General features: G+C 35.7%; 1 protein-coding gene across 19 annotated transcripts in view; it reads left to right on the top strand.

Moving 5' to 3' along the window:
- ADGRL2 (adhesion G protein-coupled receptor L2) overlaps positions 1-23,778 on the top strand; it is an 894,229-nt gene that overhangs the window by 825,569 nt on the left and 44,882 nt on the right. For 10 of the 19 annotated variants that reach the window (XM_056815432.1, XM_056815435.1, XM_056815431.1 and 7 more), the window contains 6 exons: positions 3,468-3,577; positions 10,124-10,924; positions 19,497-19,793; positions 20,385-20,488; positions 21,386-21,571; positions 22,865-22,903. In XM_056815432.1, the coding sequence (XP_056671410.1) occupies positions 3,468-3,577; positions 10,124-10,924; positions 19,497-19,793; positions 20,385-20,488; positions 21,386-21,571; positions 22,865-22,903 (1,537 nt within the window). The remainder of the gene's footprint in view (positions 1-3,467; positions 3,578-10,123; positions 10,925-19,496; positions 19,794-20,384; positions 20,489-21,385; positions 21,572-22,864; positions 22,904-23,778) is intronic. The other 9 variants (XM_056815438.1, XM_007480639.3, XM_007480643.2 and 6 more) reach the window with 3 other exon arrangements.

The raw sequence follows: 23,778 nt of genomic DNA, 5'->3' as shown, positions 1-23,778 counted from the left end.
ATATTTATGTATAAATTTATAAAACACATTTGCCTAAAAAATATTCGGAAGAATAAGGGATTAATTACTATAGTTCAAAAGTACCATGATATAGTGTGTGTAAAAACAGACTTGAATCCAGGACTTCAATCCCCAGAAGTCCTTGCTCCACTTCCCCAGAATGCCCTCTAATCTCACTGAAACCTCACCTGGGCCGAGAGCGAGATGGAGTATTTAACCTGGTTGTGAATGGGCTCTGCCTTTTTTTTTACTTCCGCTTCAGAGCACACGCGGCTCTCCACCTAGCTGGCAAGATGTGAGTGCTCTTGAATAGGCTCTCTGGGCCTAGCCATGTGCTTTTCCTTACTTGTATTTTCTTTATATTTTAATCCTTAATAAACCTCCAAAAAATATAATACTCCCTACAGAGAGAAACTAATTTCTACCTCTATCAGTCTCTCCCCAAATTTTAATCTTTACATGTGTAAGGAGATGGTTAGAGAGTTTGTATAGAATGGATTCAAGTCTTTTCTCTGACACTGACTCTGAGACTAGGAAATATAATTATCTTTTAGAGTAGCTCAGGTAACCATCTAGACTTCATGTTGTGGAGCAAGTGATAATCTATGTTGGTTGATGGAGCTTCCTTATTGGGAGATCCCAATCCTAATGAAATCACAAGACCATTTTAAAAACAAGCAATAAATATAATAATATGTTAGACATGCTATTTATGCATATTTAAAATTTGCAGCCAAGGTAATGGGCATGAACCTCAAATAGATCATGTTTTTACTTTCTTCTCTTTTTTCTTAAATCTAACTTTTATTTCATTATATATGTCTTAGATCATTGAAGACATCTGTAGTTATATGGAACCACAAGCACAAATGTGCTTTCTCAAGTAGGAAAAACAGCTCAAAATGAATTTGAGGCATTCTAAGTATGGAGTCAGAAAATCTATTCAAATTTGACCACTTTCTTACTTGAGTGTGCTTAGGCAAGTCATGTCATCTCTTTCTGAATGGTTCAGTTCCTTCATCTATTGAAGGGGAAAAATAAGTTGGCAGGAGAGAAACAGAAAAGAGTTGGACTAGATGAACTTGGGGGTCCCAACTTGCTCTAAATTTATGATTCTATGATGTTCTAGATTAGTAACATTAAGTGGATGAATAATCTTATCATGGGAGTTTTATGTAAATTTGGCATTGCTTTCTTCTCTTTTTTTGGGGGGTGTGGGTGTGGGTGTGTGTGGGTGTGTGTGGGTGTGTGTGTGAGAGAGAGACATTACAGAGCTGTGTGTGTACTTTCTTCAGTAAGTTTTGTCATTTGGGCTACAGTGGAACTTAAAAACATAGCATCTGGCTCCTATATAAAATGACAGAACACAAATTTTTACCAGGATCCACACTTCTTATTTTACTTATACAACACACAGACACTTTTCTTTTTCAAAGGGAAAAAAAAAAGTAGAAGCAGATAATTGCTTTAGTAATTTTTTTAAAAGTCATTTCAAATAAGCTTGGGCATTATTACATTCATGTTATCCATGTGCTCAAAATTACTATACCAGCGGTGTATTTATGAGAAGGCATAATTTAATCAAAATAAAATTGCCATTAATAGTTTTGATCTTATTTGAGTAATATTCATTATAATATAATTCAGATACAGTACAAGACTTCCTCTTCAAGGTCATCGTATTACACTTTGACCTGTATTACTCTTTTAAATTTTGTCATATTAAAATCTAAAAACTAATTCAGATTTTGTGATCTTTCCAAGGAGCCAAGACAAATCTGATTTGAGACTGCAGTCCAATTATTAAAAAGGTCATACCCCCTTCTGTTCTCCCTCCAAAAAATTATCTGTTTGATTTTTCAGTAATAAATATTTCTTCCTTCTCTTCTCAGTGCTTGCCCACTACTGATGATGCCAAACAAAACCAAATAAACAGACTCTGAATAATCCACTTAGAATTGACCTTGGGCAAGTTATTTAACCTCTCTGAGATTCACTTTCCTCTTCTGTAAAATGAGAGGGTTTGGACTTGACCTACACAATGCTTTCCACTTCCTAATAGATGAGCCTATTAGTTTCATTTTCTGGAGCCAACAATTTAGCAGTGAACTACCTAATCATTCTGAGGATTTGATTTTGATTCTTGGCTCCACTACTAACTAGACCTTAGTTAATTTTCGGGATTTTAATTTCCTAATTTGTTATATTTCAAATCTGGAGAACCTAACCTTTGTCTAATGACTCCTTCCAGAAATGTATAATATTGATGCAGGTGAATAAAAAATACATGAAGATAGTGATGTACAAATATTGAATATGTATCATTTTTCTCAATCAATACATATTCTGTCTAATATAGATATCTATATCTGAAAGAGTTTCATCATCATAATAAATTAGCATTTTAATTTGTCATAACAAGATAGACTATTCCAGGGAATTATTAAATCATAATCTCATATGTATCCCTTCTCTAATCATAATCTGTATCCTTTCATTGTGTGAATTTATACAAAATAATTTATTAATTTTAGCATTATGTTTGGAGAAGAACATTTATAAAGGGTATATTTCACAATGGCCTGTGATTTTGTATTCAGGAGTGTGAAAAATGCCTATGGTAGAGAAATTATTTGTCAAGTTGCCAAAGGCCAAACCATTGCCTTCATGGCTATATTTCTTTCCCTTTGGTGGGCAATTTAGCCAGTGAATAGAGTATTGGACTTATAGTCAACAGGACCAAAGTTCAAATCTTGCTTCTGACATTTACTAGCTTTATGACCATGAACAAATAATTTCACATATATATGTCTCATGAAACTATCTTGTCATAGCCCAGTAAGTTAGTGACGAATTCTTAGAATGGCCTCAACTGATTATTTTCTTCTTGTTTGCTAAAAGGAATAACCAGCTAGGATTTTCTGTTTTAATTTCTAAGCACATTCTATGTCTTGGTCTCTCTCTGTCTCTCTCTGTCTCTTTCCCTTTCTCTCCCTCTCCCTCTGGCCTAATTCTTCTTTCCCTCCATTTCTTATTCCTTCTCTCTCTCTCTCTCTCTCTCTCTCTGTCTCTCTCTCTCTCTCTCTCTCTCTGTACCTCTTTTCCTTTCTCAGTTCACATTTAAAAGTTTATGTTTCTATTGTTTTTTACACTTGATAGTATATTTTGAATAGCTGAATGGTAGAGAAATAAAATTTTAATAAACATGACTGTTGCATCATGCAAGATCAATTACTTCCATCTTGCAGTGAATTGTATTACAATCTCTAATAAAGTCTAGATTCATAGACATTGCAAAATTAAATACCAAGGAATTAAATTATGCTTTCTTGACAAACTTGATTTTTGAACCTCAATTGACCTAATACTGGTTGATTGTGTAGCTTCATTAAGTTGATAGGGAATTACGTATGAAAATCTCAGTTTAAATTAACTAATTTTTCTCTTCCCTCTTTCCTCCATTACAGGTGTAACAACCGAACACAATGCATAGTAGTTACTGGGTCAGATGTGTTTCCTGACCCTTGTCCTGGAACATATAAATACCTTGAAGTCCAATATGAATGTGTCCCTTATAGTAAGTATAAATGTTTTGTTCTTGTTCACTTCCTCTAACCTTTCCAATTGATGCTGGAACACAACTCCATGCAAGAGAAGCATACGTTTATGGCCTACAGAACCATTTTGCATGCAGAGCACTTACAGACTAGGGCCTCCAATTAGCTTCACCAAGTGTGGAAGGAAGCCATAATGTGACGCTGGCCAAGTGTCTGTCTGTGTTCTTAAGTGTTTGGCTTTTAAGGCTAGTGTTTTTCCAGAAAACAAACTTGAATTAGCTATTCAATAGGCCAGATAGAAATTTGTACTTCTGCCCAATACCAGTTGCTGACAAATTGGTTTGGCTCACAGCTTTCTAAAGAAGGAATTGACTTCAATTTTAATCGTGAGTCCCTTGAAAGACTACCTGCTGCTGTGGTTACTTTGGTACATGGTGAAAGTCACCATGGAGGAAATGCTTCCTTGGTTGCTCATTTTTCTTTGCCCAGTTCAACAGCAGATTTGTCCATACCACTAAGCAAAATCAATATAAAGGAAATACATTGAATACAGTAATTGTGGAAAAGCACCTGTTGTTAGTAGCATCTTAATAAATTCCATTTATATATACATATATATATATATACACAATGAAAATTATAAATAGTAATCAACAGCAGCATAAGAAAATGAAGTCTTCACATTTCTAATAACCAGAATTTATATTTTGAAATCCTCTTTTATATTTATTCAGCTCCCATTTAGCTGTACCCTTTGGGTCATCTTGAAAGCTTAAGTTTGTCATACCTAATTTTTTTGTGACACATTTTGAGCCACTTTCTGTAATTACCTCCTGCCATTTTTAAGGGACAAGTGGCCAAATGACTATTGGAAGCCAGAGTTCTTTGCACATAGTCACCGGATATCAGCGTTTTTTCCTCACGTATAAAATCTGATCAGGAAGAATGCCGAAATCAGCATTGATAGACTTAGAAATGAAAAGAATTGAGTTCTGGCATGAGACTCGTCACATTCAAACTGCTCATCATAGTGGTTATTCTTTTAACATGTTTAAAAAAGAAAAAAAAACTTTGAAGTCATCCCTCCAAAGGACTTTCTACTGTTAAATTGATTTAGAATTATGGAGTTTCAGTTAAAGGCCAAACACAGATCATCTTTTTGTTTCATTGTTGCTGTGTATTCCCATGTAACTGTGAAATGGATGCTTTTCTGTGTGCGTTTCCTTTTTTCCCCCTGTACCATTTGTAGGATTGGAAGCCTACTGTGAGCACTGATCTTTAGTTCCATTCCCCCGTGTGTAATATCGGTGGCTTATATAATCATTCTCTTCTTGCCACTAGAGGAACTGTGTTGTTTGGAGCTAACCAAAATTATTCTGTTCCATAAAGTCGCTTTTACTTGAATTTAGCATGGTTTCAATCCTCCAATTAAAAAAGGGATTCACGTCCTGACCCTAACAATGGAATGAGTCAGAGCTGCCAAGAGTTGTGTCTCCCTGGAGCCAGTCCCTGTAACCCAGGCCATAGACCAAGAACAGTATTATGCACATATTATTTTCAGACTTCAGTAATTTCTCATGCTGTTTGAAAGGGGGAAAAGTTTGGAAGTCTCCTGGTCATTCTAACGTTCAGAAATTTTTTTACCTTTTCAGCTGTTCAGAAGTCTAGTCCATTGTGTGTGAGCACTAAACTTTTAACACAGAAACATATTCAGAAAAGTTATTTGTTCTCTTTACTGGTCATTCAGTTCATGTTCATTTCCTAGATGTTGGCACGAGGCAGCAATGGGTCTGTGGCTTTTCTTTCCCTCCTAATGACACATTAAGAAAGTAGAATCGTACAATGTAGTGGTGCCACAGTTTTATTTGTACCAATTTTCAATAGGATTGAAAAAAAAAATCTACCTGTTAGATGGCTCTTTTAAAATCATTCTTAAGCATTTCCAATGCCATGATTTCTGTCATCTTTCTCTCTCTTCTCCCCATGCTACATTAAAAAAAAAGTTGCCATTTATCATGTTCTCTATTATCTGTCTCCTCTATCTCCTGCTCTTTTTTAGCTCTGCCTGTCATATTTTCCTCTTCCATTATGTTTCTCCTCCATGCTCAAGTCGAATTTGCATGCCTTTTTCTACAGTTTACTGATTGGATGGAAATGATGTCATCATTAAATAACATTTGTTTTATATCTTTTGTCACATGGCACTATGCCAATAACTATTCAAAACAAATCCTCCAGGAACTTACAAATCCTAAAATGTGTTTTTCTTCCTCTATATTGAATGCCAAACAATTTCAGTATTCATGGAAATTTTTAGATATGAATGAATTCAACAGGAACAATTAGCAATACTAAGGATTTAGTATGGTTTCAGTCCTTAAATATGCACAGAGATGCACATGTATACATTTTATATGTAAAACCTAAATATCTCAGGTAAAATCTAAATACACACATGAACAGTGTGCATACATGTAGACTTGAGGTACTAAACATGCATAAAAAGGTGCATTATATGTGTTTCATGTAAAAGCTGAACATCTCACATATAATTAAACAGTCACATACACAGATATACACAAGACTTGAGCATCCCTGCAGCTAGGAGAATTTGTCCCATTCATTCCCATGTTCCCCTGAACAAATAAGACAAGCTATCAAGTCTTGAGAAACGAAGCCTCCAGATGGCATTTTAACCCCCTTATGCCCAACAAAGTTTCATAATCATTTTTCTGTACATAACTTTATTTCTAATTATCTCATCATGAAAAATCACACCATATAGTATTGCTACAGAGATCATAGGGGAGAAAAAAATAACAAGTAGACCAAAGTCCAAAAGCATTCAGAATGACATGCATTTTGTGTCCTGGAGATAGTCTGTTTGCATATATGTATATACACATGCACACACATGTTTGTGATGCAGATGTATTACCTTAGTTTCTCTGAGGCCAATTCTTTTTCCTGCTTATATACATGCAATCCTTTATTGACAATGGTAGGTAATGTATATTTGTTTGTTCTACAGATGTACAAATGAACTTGGCTGATTTTGTACACTAATTAAACCAGCCTTTTTAGGACGAATAACAATTTATATTAGGCACTTGGGGAAAGAAAGCCAATGCCATTAATTATGCTCCTCTATTTGTGAGAGGAGCCTGGAAATTTTCTTTAACTGGGGAAATAGTAACTAGAATTTTGACACGTGTGTATGGATATGTAAATACATACATACAACATATAAGGCTGGATTAACTTGCTTATTCTTATTAGGGTCTCTATGAAAATGTTGAATATCGATTGGAATTTTAAATATTTAAAATATTTATCCCAAATGTTATCCTTAAAGTTTGGATATCACTGCTCAGTTTTTATCAGGACAAAAAAAATACTTATATTCAGTCACAAAGAAATTCAATCACAAAATCTCCCTTCTTGATTTTCTTCATCTTTTTCTGTAAAATATATTAAGACTTTGAAGACCAGAATTCAGCTTGTTTCAATTAACACAAACATAAAGTGTTAATTTTTACATTTCTACTTAAACCTTTAATGTAATTCAGGCAAATTATCTATTCACATATATGTATATGAAAACACTTTACTCTCCATTAATATTTAATGGATTGTATTTATTGACTATATTTTATTTTGGCTATTGGTTATTGACTATAACCGTCTATCATCCCAAATTGTATATCGCTGTATAGCAGTCTAAAGATTTGTTATCCTCGTCATTCTATAACTCCCCTATTGTTGCTGATTCTAAGCAGGTACAATATCACTCTTCATCGAGGAATAAGTGCATGCATTATGTGCACACAAAAAAAATTCTCTGCAAGTCATTAAGTAGGAATTGCAGAGCCCCAAACTGAATTTTTACTCAAATAAACCCAGACTGATGAATTATAGAGAAATAAGTGTGTTACCTGATGATACCCAATGTGCCTGGTATATACTGAGTACCTAAGAAACTAAACTTGTTGACTCTAGCAGAGGTAGAGGGGGTGAGGCTTATTATTTGGCTAAAATTGTTTCTACATGAAACTTTCTCCCCCCACCCGCCAAAAAAAGCAAACTACCACCAGCAGCAGTAGCAATAAAAAACAAAAGCCAGTCAGCATTCCAAATAAATCCAGCCTTAGCTTGGAGCTCTCATGCTGTCAATACAATAGGGTAATGCCTGTTGAGTTGGCTACTGCTGTTATCAAAAACGGCTTTAACAATCCCCTTTCCTCTGGTGGTTTTATGAAACTCGAGCAACATACTTCAAAGTCTCCTAATAATGTGTAATAGTTTTTTATTGCTGATAATTATGAGGAGACTCTTCAGCAACTGAATTCTTAGGTAACTTTATTCATGTAATAATATAATCCTTTTAAATTTGGAGGTGTGGTGGTTTGTGGGGGGCTGGGCATAGGTGGAGGGGGATTGCTCATGTCCTGTAACTATTAATCAGGTTTGTTTTATGGAAGCATTTCCTTTTATGGAGGGAGTCTGTAGAGGTGGGATGGGGGAATTTGCTTTGAATGCTCTGTATGACTGTTTCTGCATGCTAGCCTGCTAATATGTGATAAATTTGATAATGATAAGAGAATGTCTGAATAAGCTAACCAATACTTTCTTTCTTCCTTTTTTCCTTGCCTACTGTGCTTGCTTTTCTCTTGTATGTATTTTGCTTACAATTTTTATAAGCTTAGTTTTTAAGTATTAGATTTAGATTATATATATTTTATTAAGGATTTCAGGGTAAAAATGCTTAAAAAGGGTGGGGGGAGGAAATAAAATTGAATACAATTTTAACAGAGTAGAAGATGAGAAAAATAAGGGAAATTAACCACTTATTTTAACCCAGAAGTCCACATAATCAAATGTAATTATGCTTATATAAAAATGTGGCCTTATCAATATTTAAAAAAATGTGAATTGAAAAATCAGAATATTTTATTTTTTAATAAATTGGCCAACAATCTCCTAATTTTCCCTCACTTTTAAAAATTTCAATGTTGGATAAACTTAAGGGTGATAGGCTAATGTGGAAAAAATAAAGCTAAATCTGTGTGTATGTGTGTGTGTGCATGCACACTCACTCATGAGAGAGAGAGAGAGAGAGAGAGAGAGAGAGAGAGAGAGAGAGAGAGAGAGAGAGAGACAGAGAGAGAGAGAGAGAGAGAGAAGCTGTGTAATGCATGCCTATATAAAATAGAACTTGGTGAGATTATTGAGTGACTTTGGGGAGGGGAGAGTATGTATACCATGCATTAGTGAAAGCTTTCATTATTTATTTAGGTACGCTAAGTGAAGCAACATGCCAACATATCTGTATTGCCTCTTTAATCTACTAAAATGATTGATCCATGTTCATTTGTGTAACTTTAGAATCTTTCTCCTGCTAGGTTTTCCTGTTGTCTGTTTCTCTTTATCCAAAGTAGTACAGCTCTTATTCTCCCTATATTTAGCATCTATTACTAATTCAGTCTTAAGACTAATAGTCAATTTATGTTAATCTTTTTTCTTTTCTCCTTGCACTCTTTTTTTTTATTTTTTTCTTCCTGATGCTTAAAATAGAAGTGGAGCAAAAAGGTAAATAACCGAATACAGTCCAAACCCCAGCTCCTTGTTATGTGCCTTATGGATGTTCACCTCCTCACTCCCCTCCCCCCACAACACTCTCGATTACTAATCAGCAGGATCTCATAAGTGCACCTCCCAGGGAAGTCGACTGTTTGCAATAAAATTTTGGCTGCTAAAGCAGGTGGTGGGCTCCAGTTTCTGAAGTCCTTAGGGGTAGGGGTGGGAAGGAACCTTCTCTTTCTCTCTTCATACTGTACCTCTCTTTTTCTCACACCCTTGGGTACTTATTTGTTATTAATGTGCCATCCTGCCTGGCTTCCAGAACCCTCTCCATAGCATGCCATGGTTACAGGGTTTCCTGCTCTGTTTCTTTCACTGCTTTGGTTATGTACACTCTTCTCAATTGCATTTTCAGTATCCTTGTGTTTCATTTTTATTTATTTTTTTACAAATCAAGGTCCCTTTGTTTTAAACCTTTCTCCTTACATTTTGAAACAGTCTTCATTTGAGTTGAGGGTTTTTTCCCCTCATGTTATATGCTTTTTTTTTGGGGGGGGGTATTGCTTTGGGGACTTGAGAGGAAGTTGGTGGGGGGGAGGTGAGGAGTCTGGACTTAAAATGAAATACTTCCTATATTGCTAGACAGTAGCTAAAAGCCTTTGATGCATAAATTGCTAAAGCCCAAGATTAAAGTGCAAAAGTAAAACACAAATAATTTCAACTTAATTAAGAATGCCATTAAGCTTTGGTTTGAACTGTGAAAATTGTCCCAATCCACTTTCTATGTTGATACATTGATCATGGTAACTTTTAGAAAGGTGGATGGTACTTGCATCAATTATAAAAAATAAGCTATAATTTCATGCTTCTGAAATGAATCTTTCCTTCCTGGTTCATAGTCATTATAGCTTACAATTTTGTAACTTTGTTTTTTTTTTAATCTTTTTAACTTTGTGTAATTCTTGTCTTCTCTCTGTGACTGTTAGTTTTTGTTTGCCCTGGGACGTTGAAAGCAATTGTGGATTCGCCATGTATATATGAGGCTGAACAAAAAGCAGGTGCTTGGTGCAAAGACCCTCTTCAGGCTGCAGATAAAATTTATTTCATGCCATGGACCCCATATCGTACGGACACCTTGATAGAATATGCTTCTTTGGAGGACTTCCAAAACAGCCGCCAAACGACAACATATAAACTCCCCAATCGAGTGGATGGTACTGGATTTGTTGTCTATGACGGTGCTGTGTTTTTTAATAAAGAACGAACGAGAAACATTGTGAAATTTGACTTGAGGACTAGAATTAAAAGTGGAGAGGCAATTATAAACTACGCTAACTACCACGATACGTCTCCCTATCGATGGGGAGGGAAGACTGATATCGACTTAGCTGTTGATGAAAATGGTCTGTGGGTTATTTATGCCACTGAGCAGAACAATGGAATGATAGTGATTAGCCAATTGAATCCATATACTCTTCGATTTGAAGCGACTTGGGAGACCATTTATGATAAACGTGCCGCCTCCAACGCTTTTATGATCTGTGGAGTCCTCTACGTTGTTCGTTCAGTCTATCAAGACAATGAAAGTGAAACGGGCAAGAATGCAATTGATTATATTTATAATACTAGATTAAACAGAGGGGAATATGTTGATGTTCCCTTTCCCAACCAGTACCAATACATTGCTGCAGTAGATTACAATCCACGAGATAATCAACTTTACGTGTGGAACAACAATTTCATTTTACGATATTCTCTAGAATTTGGCCCACCAGATCCTGCCCAAGGTAAGAATACTTGTTTATTGATAAATTATTGAGTTTTTTTAGTAATTTATTTCAAATAGCATATTTTAAAATATGCTTTCATTTGAATCAAGCTATTGGGTTTTATTCTTTTTTCTTTCATTTTTCTTTTTTTAATCCCTTTTTTGTCTTCTTTGAATCAATATTGAATATCCATTTTAAGGCACAAAATTGGTAAATGTTGGTTAATTGAGTTAAGTGATTTGCTTAGGGTAACACAGCTAAGAAGTGTCTGCATTTGGATTTGAACCCAAGACCTCCATCTCCAGGCCTGGCTCTCTATCCACTGAGTCACCTAACTGCCCATCTTTCATCTTTCTCCTTTTGCCCATTCCTCTTCTTTCTCTTCTTTTTTTCCTTCTCTGTCTTGCCCCTCCTCCTTTTTTTTTTTACTAGCTATATTTAAACCACCTGCACTTAGTAGGTACTCCAAAAATGTCTCAACAGTGAAAGAATGAGTTAGTACTGTCATATGTCAGTGTGCTAAAGTGGTATTTTATAATCTCACTTGAACTATTTTTACATGAAAACTGTGATATATCATAAATGCCACTTAAAAAAATCTCTGATAGGGCTTTGTCCATGATATGTTTTATCATGATATGTCAGTTTAGTTGTTCTTTGCTAAAAATAAAAGAGTTCATAAATTTAAAGCTTGATACCTGTTAGCTTTGTGCTTTCCTACCTGACTTTTGAATTGATTACAATCTACATGCAGACCTTTTAACTTCTTGGCGCCAGTGGTTGAGGGAAATGTGTGTTAGGGAGTCTCAAGAGATTTGGCAGAGTTAATGTGCATTGCCAGGCATAAATGTTCTTGAGTTTTGAAGTCCCAATCATAGTCTTCTTCCATGTTTGCCTAGAAGGAGGAAAAGTTTCTCTGATATCTTGTTAGAAGAGAGTGACATAAAATTGAATTTTCTTATTATAAATTGATAGTAACCGTAAATCATTTTCCCATTAGTGATTAGATCAACCCAAAATGATGACGTAGGGAGTCCATACCTCATGAGAATAATTTGAACTTATGTTCTTTTTACTTTTCCACTAATGGATAACTAACATGTACAAAGAAGTGCTAAAACTGTTAAAGACTGTGTATGAAACTATTTTGGATTAGAGTGAATGCACTTATCAGAGCAATGCCTTTTTACTAAAAATGAATTATATTCAGGACATGGTAAATTAATAAAATATTCCTTTATATCTTACACTTGCATCTTATTTGCACAATTTATTTTTTATTCCAGATTAGTGTTTTAATTTATTGAGTTAATTCAATGTTTGATAATTTGGTTATTTGATAGTTTGGGAACTGAGAGGAATTATTTAAATTTTTTTATAGATAGGATGGATTTTTTTATGTTGTCCAATAAAATACAATTCTTTTTTTAAATTAAAGAGTAATTGTACGAGAATTTTCTGTCAAAATCTAAGCAGCGTCTTAGGATCAGGACCTTAAAAGGAAACGATCGAGTCACTCGTAGTTGAATTTCTAATTTAGGGTCATGATAGAGAACCCAGAGCCTGTGTCATTTCTTGTAACAGGGACAGTAATGATGTATTGACTTGTTCTCTGGGCCCTCTATCTCTAATCTGTGTCTGTCTTGACTTTGTCAGCTCCAAGCTGCACCAATAACATCCTGCTGCTGAATGTTTCAACACTTAAATCTTCCTCCTGGGTAGAGAGGCCACAGCAACAGTGTATCTGAATCATTCTCTTAAGTTAATTATATATTTTGCTTCTAATGCCAGAATTTGGATTGTATCCTTGACCCTAGTTGTATGGTATTGATGTTTTGTTGGTGGTGGTGGTGTTGCTGTTTTTCTTTTGCTAACATAAAGCTTTCCTCATCCATAAGTTTGTCAAAAACTACCAGAGGAACATAGTTAGAATTTGACCTTACATTGACCCTGTCCTTACACAAATCTTTATTTATGCCTTTATCATTCTGTCAGCTGTTGAAAGTTGTCTCTTTGAAGAAGTGAATCTCTCGGTTTCTTCCAGCGAGATAAATCTGTTGACATTTAGAATAGGTAGTCAGCCAGTGTCTCTAAGGCTGGAAATAAATCTAATGAGAAATAACTGGAAGTCAACTTTAAAAATAAAAAAAGCATGATGTCCTTGTTAGCAATGGAGAAGTCTCTGATAACATATGCATTTGTTACAAGGTACCTCCAACAGCTCTGAGGAAGACATTGGCTTTAGGAGGGTCATTAGATACTGTAACTCTCCTGGGTCCTGGTAGACAGGAGAGCAAAGTCACAGTGAGCTTATGAGTGCTTTGTGGCAGTTTCATGGTTATATTTGTATCTTATGGAAGTTCTTTAAGTTTTCCATTCTTGTCTTTGCTTAAAGGAATATTTCACCATTCATTTGTTTGTTGAATAAGCATTTATTAATTACCTACTATTTGCCCAGTTGTGTACGGAACACTGAGGTATTATACAAAGATGCAAAAATGCATTTCCTGCTCTAATTCTGAAACTATACTTTCACATTTAAAAAAAAAAAAGCCTGTCATCTTTTCCTTGGGCTTTTCAGAGGTAACTTATATAATCATGAAAAAAAAAACAAATAAAACCCTTTACTTTCTGGTTTAGAATTGATACTAAATATTGGTTCCAAGGCAAAAGGGTGGTAAGGGATAGGCAGTTTGGGCTAAATGACTTTCCTAGAGACCCACAGGTAGGACAAATGCCTGAGGACAAATTTTAATATAGGATTTTCTATCTCCCCACCTAACTCTTTGTCCACTGAGTGACTTAGCCACCCCTTCCCTTTACTTTTAAAACATTAATTCTTTGTGACTTTGAGAGAGCAGTAAATTCAATGCCTTAATTATAGAATTTAAGGTAAATTATTTCATTCAGTTATTTTTTCTAAACCCTTAATTTCTGCCTTAGGATAGATGTTAAGTATTGGTTCCAAGTAGAAGAGTGATAAGGGCTAGGCAGATAGGGTTAAGTGACTTACCCAGATTTGAACATAGGACCTCTTATCTCTAGATTTGTTACTCTTTCCTCAGAGCTATCTAGCCTCACCCTCCTTCCCCTCACCCCCACTGCCACTGCCATTCAATTTTTTGAACCTTTCCAATGGAAACCATTTGCCTAGCAATTTTATTATTTAGCCCAACTACCAGGACTTTAAAAAATATGTTTATAACATAAATCCCACTATTGTCCCTGTTTTTCTATGGCTAAGACTCCTAAACTTCCTAACCTTCCTCTTCATTCTCTGTCATTTGCTCTGCAATAATTTCAGGCTCCGTGCTCTGTGTTCCATGCTTTTTGCCATCTCCATCTTCGGACAGCCACTCCAACTTGGAACTTTAAGTCAGCCATGGTGAACCTAGACAGCAGTTGAGATCAAAGTAGCTGATAAAACAGTGATGGGAGAAATTAGGTCTGTGCTCTCTATCTGGAGCTGAAGCTGGCTGGTTTGGACTACAGTTCATGCGGAAGCCATTTGTGTTGGATCTGTTGCCCCCATCAAGTACATAGTAGACCTGGCCAAAATGATGCTGAAAAAAAGATTTCACTTCCTTTTAAATTCTTAATAGGGATGGATACTTTTGCAAAATGCTAGTATTACTTAGAAGTCTTTTCAGACCTCATTTATTTTAAGGTAATCTCCCACATTTTTAATATGAAATAGTTTTCTCTTTAATCTGCTTTGCTTGGGTCACAAATTTTATACTGCAACTCTGTAGGGGATCACATTTTGAAAGATTTTAAATTTCCTTATTTTTTTCATTCAGAACTATTGCAGAATTTTTACATTATACTAGTTAGATAGCTCAATCATAGAAGAAAATAAAATAAGGTATGTTCAGCACAATCTATGTCCATTTAATAAATGTCCATTTAAAACATTCTTATTCAGCTATTAAGTTCTCAATAAAATGTGATCAGTGATTTTGTTTTAGACATAATGAAGAGGGTCACTTATGAACTAACACTCATTTTAGCTTTACAAAGTAGAGGAAAGACTAGTCAGAGTGTATTGTTCACAATAGGGCAAGTTCAGAGAGCTAGAGGAGAGAAATTTTGAGGCTGTAACTATAGTATAAAAAGTATAGAGATAAATATAACGCTCTTCTATATCTATCTGTATCTTTCTATTTGTCTGCCTATCTGTTTGTCTCTTTGTCTTCTATTCTGTTCCTTTGGGGGGAAATGATGTAGATTCCAAGATCTCAATTACACCTACCATAATAAATGGTGATAATAATATCAAATGCCCTCCAAGTTCCAGTTAAATGTTACATTTGTTTAACATTCTCTTTTCCACTACTGCTAAGAGGGAGTCAAAAAGCCAATTTGTTCCCCCAATCTGGAAGCTTGACTGACTTTGTGATTTTCCTAAGTACTCGTAGTGTATAATGTGCTTCTTCACAGGTTTGGAAATAAGCTTCTTCAGCTCTGTGGGTAAAGGGAGCTGGTGGCCTGGGTGATTTCAAAGGCTCTCTTTAGGCTTAAAAATTTGAATATACTGTGATTTTTATTGCAAGAGTTGGGGCAGATCTTCATGTTTTCTTAATGGTCCTTATGCTCTATTGAGGAGTTTTACTATGTCTCACATTTATTCTCACCAGATACCAAATGTGTTGTTATTATGAAACCTTTTAGTGATAACAAATTCCTTCCTGAAATGCTGCCTTCTACTACAGCTATTTACCGACTTTCAAAAGTTGAAAGCAACAATAATACTAAACATAAGCAAGGTTTAAACACAGCAAGTATGAGGAATAGGTTCTAATTGGATATGCTTTAACCCAGACTCCTTGAAAAGAGTCTAGGAAAAAGTTATACTCCATGCCAAAGTGGGAGAAAAAGTATTCTTATTGCTAGATGGATGGGTTTTTTTTTTTTAATACTGTTGACTGTTTTGAACATGGAATCAGGAGGTCTTGACTTCAAATCCTCCCTCAGAAACTTACTAGCTGTGTGACATCTTGGGCAAGTCATTTAGTTTCTCCCAGCCTCCATTTTCCCATCTGTAAAATGAAGATAGTAATACAATTGTGAGTAGGATGAGTTAACATGTAAAGTGCTTTGCAAACCTAAAAGTATTAAATAAATGCTAACTGTTATTAGAGCACCAATCTGAGGTCAGGAAGATTCATCTTCCCTAGTTCAAATTTGACCTCAGACACAAAATAGTGGTGTAACCCTGGACAAATCCCTTAACCCTGTTTGCCTCAGGTTTTTCTTATGTAAAATGAGCTGGAGAAGGAAATGGCAAAACTTCTTCAGTATCTTTGCAAAGAAAGCCCCAGTCAGGGAGTACACAAAGAATTGGACAAAACTATAATTACTGAACAACAACTGCAAATCATTATAAAAGTAAAAACTTCAACAGGCATCATAAATTCTCACATTTTAAAAAATAGATAGGATAGCTTGTGTCTTCAGCTTTACCTTATTCATATACACATGCCATTTAACAGTGGTAGGGATGAAGGTAATGGACTCTTCTCTGCCTGGGTGTTTGGTGCAAAATGAGCCTCTTCTTCCACTGAATAGCTTATCTTAACTTTCCATAGAAATTATAAATATATAAATGATTTCTCTTTTAGTAATATGTTACTTGGTCTCCTTAAATGCTTTTTTCTTAAAAGAAGAATTAGTATAGTATTTAAGTTAGAGACAAAATGATTTTATATCATTGGATCTTGGAGGGGCGAGCACAAAATAGCCGTATTTCACCTCTTGAGTATCTTGAAATGATGCTTAAGTTTGCTAGGGATGAGAACTGGATGTAGGATTTCTTTGCTTTAAAGAAAACCTGATTAAAAAAAATGTTTTCTACCATTTCATATCGAGACATTCTTTGCAACTTTTAATGTGTTCAAATTTGCCCAGGGCCCCACAGCCATTCTGGGTCAGGGACAGTTCTGAACCCAAGTCTCCTTGACTCTGGTGTTGCTGCTGCCTTTCAATTTGTGTTGGCTAAGAATCCCACTATTGATGTCAGATTATTTTGGATAAGGTTGCCACAATCATTGGAGAAACTGTGAAAAATTAGAATGTAATCATTAAATGTTAGTTGATGTTTCTACATCACTTTGGTGTTTTCACAGTTGTTTCCTTATACCTTACTGTGAGGTATGTTTTATTATTAACTCCATTTTACTGATGTAGAAACTGAGACTCAGAGAGGTCTCATAAAGGCTGACACGTTAGAGTCAGAATCTCTTTGACTCAAACCTCTTTGACTTGAAGTCCTATCATCTTGCAGCTATCCCATGAAGGAATGCTGATGGGAATGTTATTAACAAACATTTCTGTAATTATATAATGTACTAATAAGGAGAATGTGTGATGGGAAACAGAACAGTGTGAAATGAAGAAGCGTTTGCCTCTTTCTCCCCCCTTCTTCACTCTCTTCTCTCCTCTCCTGCCTGCACCCGAGCTCTAGTTGAGCAGCAGTGACTTGACACTTTGGCAAAGATTGTGATGTTTTTGACAAATGTTAATTGAGAAAGCACTGAAAGCCTGACTGCATTGTAATCAAAAGAAAATTACAGAGGTTTCACAAGATGTCAGGCAAGTGCTTACAGAGGAAGATAGACAGGTTCGAATCGGTTCTCGAAGCAGCTGGCTAGGCATGAAGCTTGACTCCAATATGGAGGCAGCACTCAAACAGTCAATAAATTATGCCCTGGAAATAAAACACATGCTCAAGAAGTTTCTGTTTGGAGGTGGTGAAGAAAAGCGGAAGCAATAATATGTACTTACAGTTAGTGAAAAATGACAATTGTTACCTAAGATCCCCCAAACAGGTGCACAAGTAGATTTTTTTTTTCCTGATAAATTCAGTGTGCTCTCCTGATTTACTTTCTTGATATAATCAAAACTGTGCTCAAATTATTTTATTAATTTAAATATTTTAATTAAATACATAAATTGAAATCAGCTGAATTAAATCAATTTTTTCTGGGCGATTTTAATCTTCTAGTTTGGGCTGTGTTTTTTTTTCCTTCAATAAGTGTATTGGGGAAATGCCTGACTTTCTTGAACTAAGCTATGAAAGACTTTTTATTTTGATAAAATCATATTAAGGCTGGAAAAATCATCTCTTTCTTGGTGTTAGCAAAAAAAAAAAAGAAAGAAAACCTAACCTAATTGCAAAGACATTTTTTTCATGTGTATGTGTAAAAGAATTTAGAGCCAAAAATATTCCTATTTCCCATCTGATGACAAAAATAATGCACTGGTGAATTTTTAACTTTGTAGCATTTCATATCTAGCTATTTCTGACAGTTTGAAATTATTCTTGTAGGACTAAAAATAGCTTTGCTTCACTGTTCTTGCTACTTTAATCATAAACAAGTTGTAACTTTTTAACTTGATAAAACAAACATTAAGTGATTTTATGTTACAAATATTTTATGCTATTGTTTTCCTTTAAACTTTTTAAAGGATCCCATAAGCTTTGTGTGTGGACTTCAAATTCAAGATAATATTATCTTGACATAGGAGAATAAATTATATGCTAGCCTCTGCCTGGAATTAGTTGTTTCTTCAAATCGACTTCATCAAAACTAAGAATGTTAAAGCCTGAGATGATGATAATGTACAGAAACAGTACAGACTTGCTAGACTTTTCTTCTGTTTGCATCTAATCAGGCGTGCTGGAATTCTCTCAAGCAAGAATGACTGCTGGGTGGGAAGATCTAGCTACTACAGTAATTGTTTTCCTGCAAGGTGTAGAATGGGTGACTTGAAGTTTTTCCTGGTTGTTTTTTTTTTTTACACTGCCCTAGTTATGTACAGGGCTCAGATTTTGTTGATACATCACATTTGACTGTTTGCTGAACAGGAGCTTAAATTACTCTATTATCCTCTCTTTCTAGGCTGAATGGAATTTGGTTAATCACATTTTTCGTTGTTGTCATGTTCAACGATAATTCCTCCTGAGCTTCAGAAGCACAAGCATCAGTTTGTGTTAGGGAGAAATTATAAAGAGGTGGTAGTAAACTAGTCGTTCATATTTGACAACTAAAACCTATACAAAAGTGCTATAAAATATTAATTTTAAAAGCCTAAAAAAGTGAATTAAAAAAAAAAAGCTTGGGGTCAGAGAGACCTAGGTTCAGTTCTTGCTTTTGACTTATACAAACTATACGGCCAAGGCAAGTCTCTTAATGCTTTAGTCAGCTCCCCAGGACTAGAAATTAAATTTGAGTGCCCCTGGCTCCGTGACTGTGGAAGGAGTTGCACCCCTGTGCAATTGTAGAATAAGCAAAACAAGCAAAAGTGCAAGTACACCCAAGTCAGAAGCATGTCAATCACATTTAGTTTAGGAAGCTTTTGAGGCTTTGAAGGATCTATAATCTAACCAATATGGAGACACTTATCCACAGAGCATCCATCTCTTAATCCATCCACCTTCTCATTCTGTACATCGATATCCTTCTTCTACAATTCATATTAGAGAATAATTGAATTAAATTGTCTTTTTTCCCCCTAGTAGCATTCTCAGTGATTCTTTCTTGTGAAACTTTGAAAAACTGGGATTAACATACTCATCTTTTTTCCATAGTGCCTACCACAGCAGTGACAGTAACTTCTTCAGCTGAGCTGTTCAAAACCACAGTATCAACCACAAGTACTCCTTCACAGAAAGGCCCCATGAGCACAACTTTAGCTGGTGGAACAAAGGAAGGAAGCAAAGGCACTAAACCTCCTCCAGCAGTTTCTACAACCAAAATTCCTCCTGTAACAAGTATTTTTCCCCCGCCAGAAAGATTCTGCGAAGCTTTAGAAGCCAGGGGGATTTGGTGGCCTCAGACACAAAGAGGAATGATGGTTGAACGGCCTTGTCCCAAGGGAACAAGAGGTATTTCCTGTAAAATATATATTTATATGTATTTATGTATGTGTGTGGGTACAGATGCACACAGACACACACACACAAAGTCCTGATGGGTGGAGGAGGTGCTGGAAGCATCATGGAATGGTCCCATCTTGAGAGGACCACTTCCAAGGGCCATATTTGTCACGTTTTATAATCCAGTGTCTGTAGGCATCATTTTGATTTTAATCTGTAAAAAGGCCTTTGAGTATAAGCCACGAAAGCCATGAATCCTCGAGGACTCAGGTTAGACTTGAGGTTTTTTGCTGGAGGACTATAGTAAAGATTGCTTACAGCTGCCTTTCTCATTACAAGCCTCACTTTGGAGAAATTCCAAAAAAAAAAAATCAAGGGCTTTTGGTTTGTTTGCTGTAAAGTCTGATATTTCTACACTGACTTTTATATTTACTGTTTGTAATCTGCCTTATTCCCTACATTTTCGTCAGTTATTGTCAACTGCCTCCATTAGCGTTTATTCAAAATTTAACACACAGAGCGGGAACGGCAGAGCTGATTTCCCGAATGCATGCAGAAAAATGGTTTCAATTTCACTGTTGTTTTCTACATCTGTTGTAGGAACTGCCTCGTATCTCTGCATGGTTTCCACCGGCACATGGAACCCTAAGGGCCCTGATCTTAGCAACTGTACCTCACACTGGGTAAATCAGCTGGCTCAGAAGGTTGGTTGGAATCTTTTAATATGATACACACTGGTGATTAAGGGCTTTAACTTCGAACATAAATAATTCAGCTTAGTATGTTGAAACCATCTTTATTGCCCTTTGTTCAGTTTAAAAGTAAAAGAATTATGCATAGTTTTTGTCTGTGAACCATTTATTGAAAGTTAAGCCTGCATATGTTTTGGAGTATATTCTTGACTAAGTTAAGCTTTTTAATGAGTAGATGCTTGCTTAATTTCATTCATGTTTAGCATGTTCTGGGTCGGGTTTATTTTGTTTTGTTTTAATGTTCAGAAGATGAATTCTACGTAGACCTAATAAATCAAATAGATGGAAATAGGCAAGTGAATTTCCAGAACCTAAACAGATGTTTAGTTGGCAAATGATGATAGAACAAATAAAATGTTTTTTAAGATGGCATTTTAAGCCAAATACCATTTAGAGTAAATTGTAGTATCACCTTTTTGTTTTCCTCTTTTCTCCCCAATCAACCATTGTGAGGTGATGAAAACTAGATAATCGTCATCTGTCCCAGACCTCTTCAATTTGACTTTTAAATGGTATGAATCAGTGCATTTCTGCGCTCTTGATAATAGCAGGAAAACAAAACAAAACAAAAGTTGAGATGAAATGGGAGCCTCGGCCCCAAATTTCCAATCTGATTTAAGTTTATTTTTTTTCTTTAAATGCTTGTTAAGAAATTTCTTTTGTGTGTCAAGGATCTAAGAACCTTTCATCTTCCCAGATAAAGAGAAAGTTTATTGGTTTCAATTAGTTGCAGATTTTGACGTTTGTGTAAATGGGTGTTTTGCCACAGCAAAGGTATGCTGGGAGTCAGCCTGGAAGCCGCGAGCGGAACATAGGCTCCTGCTGAGATAATATAAATTGTCATTTCAGATCCGAAGTGGAGAGAATGCCGCTAGTCTTGCCAATGAGCTGGCTAAACACACCAAAGGACCTGTGTTTGCTGGGGATGTGAGCTCATCTGTGAGACTGATGGAACAATTGGTGGACATTCTAGATGCGCAGCTACAGGAACTCAAACCCAGTGAGAAGGATTCAGCTGGGCGGAGTTATAACAAGGTATGTAGAGGCATTCTGTCCTTTTCCATGAGGATTTCCATGGTGGCTTCTCCTTCTTCCAGCAATTTGCTGCTGAAAACTCTTCTAATCCTTTTCCCTCCCTCCTTTAATAACGATTTGCTCCATACCCTAAAAAAGAATTCTGATTAAAGGCAGGATAAACAGGGCAGCAATATTATGGAAATAACTTCAGTTAGATTATGGGAGACCTCTGTTGTTGACAGGCTTCACAGGCTAGGTTCCTGACTTAAAAATGCATCATGTAGCCATTACACGAGTGAACTTTTCAGACAATTGTTATCATTTATACCTGCCTTTTCTTCTGGTCTCATAGAAAGGTAACACGTCTCACAAATAATCATTGAAATAATATTTCTTGTAACAACCTTTGGGAGTGGAACTTCAATTTTCAGTGTTCACTTCTTATTTTAAATTCACCAGATTAGCTTTGGATATTTTTTTTTAATTTGAAGATAATTTGTTTAGTCCACATATTTGTTCAATTTTGTATAAATAGTGTAGAGAAGTTGATGTGAAGCCCAAGGCTGTTTGTGTAGGAAGCTCCCTAAAATTCATAAGGTATTGAAAAGCACCCATTTCCCCCCTCAGTTTGAATTCTGTGTTTGGGATTTTTTTTTACCTCTACATTTAGAAAACAAAAACAACAATAGAACAAGAAAAATAAAGCTAACAATTCTTTATGGCACTTTTTATGCCAGTTATTAAGTGCTAAGCGTTTATTTTCTCATTTGATCCTCAAAATAACCCTGGGATGTAGGTGGTATTATTATTCCCATGCTACAGATGAGGAAATTGAAGCAAACAGATTAAGTGACTTTTCCAAGATCACATAGTTGGTAGGCATATGAGGCCAGATTTGAACTCCTGAATCTTCCTGATTCCAGACAGGAATTATCTTATCTGCTTTACCACTCCTAAGTGGTATAGAGAAACATGGTATGATATAGTAGAAAGAATGCCAAACTTGGAAGTCCTATGAATTCTGTTCAAATCCTGTCTTTGTCCCCTGCCACCTGTGAATCCTTGAAAAAAAAATCCTCCAGCTTCAGTTTTGGGGGGGTTGTACTTGATATTCAATACCTCTTCCCACTGAAGGAGGACCACTAATGGTGGATGACTTAAACTCACTGAAACCAGATGAGATTGTCAAATTACCACACAATTTGAGATTAATTTGAGAGTTTAAAAAATACATTTATATATGTATATATTGGGGGCAGCTTTCTAGAGATGTTCATCTAACCTCTGATTTTCTTTTCTCTTACTAAAAAGCTCCAAAAACGAGAGAAGACATGCAGGGCTTACCTTAAGGTATCTCTCCTCTGCTGTCACCCTGCTTTCTCCCTGCGTCAGCTACCTGCCACGCTTTATCACCTTGCTGCATGATCCAATGTATTTCAGTCTTTGATAATTATGTATTGTGTCCCCTATCAACTATACAAATGGTTGGCTTTGCACAGGTATAATACTCTTAGAATAAGCAAATAATCCTTTTTTTTTTTTGCAACATTTCTATTTATCCAAAAGTACAAGAATATTAATGAAAACCTTCTGAATTGGAAAGTAATAATGCAGTCCCTTTGTTCCCCAATGTTATCCTTGTGGATCAAACAACAGCTGGCAATCAAACAGCTACGATGTCTTCTTGGCAGTTTATCATATCAAAGACTGTATGGTCATGATTGTATGTGCATGAAAATGTCACTGCTTTTTTATATCTTTGGGATGCTCTTAAATGAAAAAGCTTTGACCTCAAGATTTTTAAGGGTTAATTCCAGAGAAAACTTGAGTAGGGGTTGGGCAAACTGCAAATGAAATATGAATATTGTGTCAATTTCATTGATATCTGTTCCACGGTGCTTCTTGCCAGGCAGAGAGGGACAGGAATAGACTGTTGGCTTATTCCAGCCAATTGTTATGCCCATGATCAGGGAAATTTTGATGATGCTACTACAATACAAGAGGAAAGATAGGAGTAGGACCGTCAACAGGGTTTCATTTTGTTTTATGGATTTCTTGAAGTTCCTTTTTAAGGTACAGGGGATCCCCTAGTTTTTATATATCCTGATAGAAAACAGAAAATAGTGGTATGTTAAAGCACGAAAGACCATTCACCCATGCATGCTCATACCCATTTTTAAACACCTTGTTCTCTAGCTTCTGGGTTATTTTAGTAGACTAGAGGT

This window comes from Monodelphis domestica, chromosome 2 (assembly GCF_027887165.1).
Source record: "Monodelphis domestica isolate mMonDom1 chromosome 2, mMonDom1.pri, whole genome shotgun sequence".
NCBI classification, from domain to species: Eukaryota; Metazoa; Chordata; class Mammalia; order Didelphimorphia; family Didelphidae; genus Monodelphis; species Monodelphis domestica.
The sequence above is the reverse complement of the archived record's forward strand: the minus strand, read 5'-3'. Positions and strand labels throughout refer to the sequence as shown.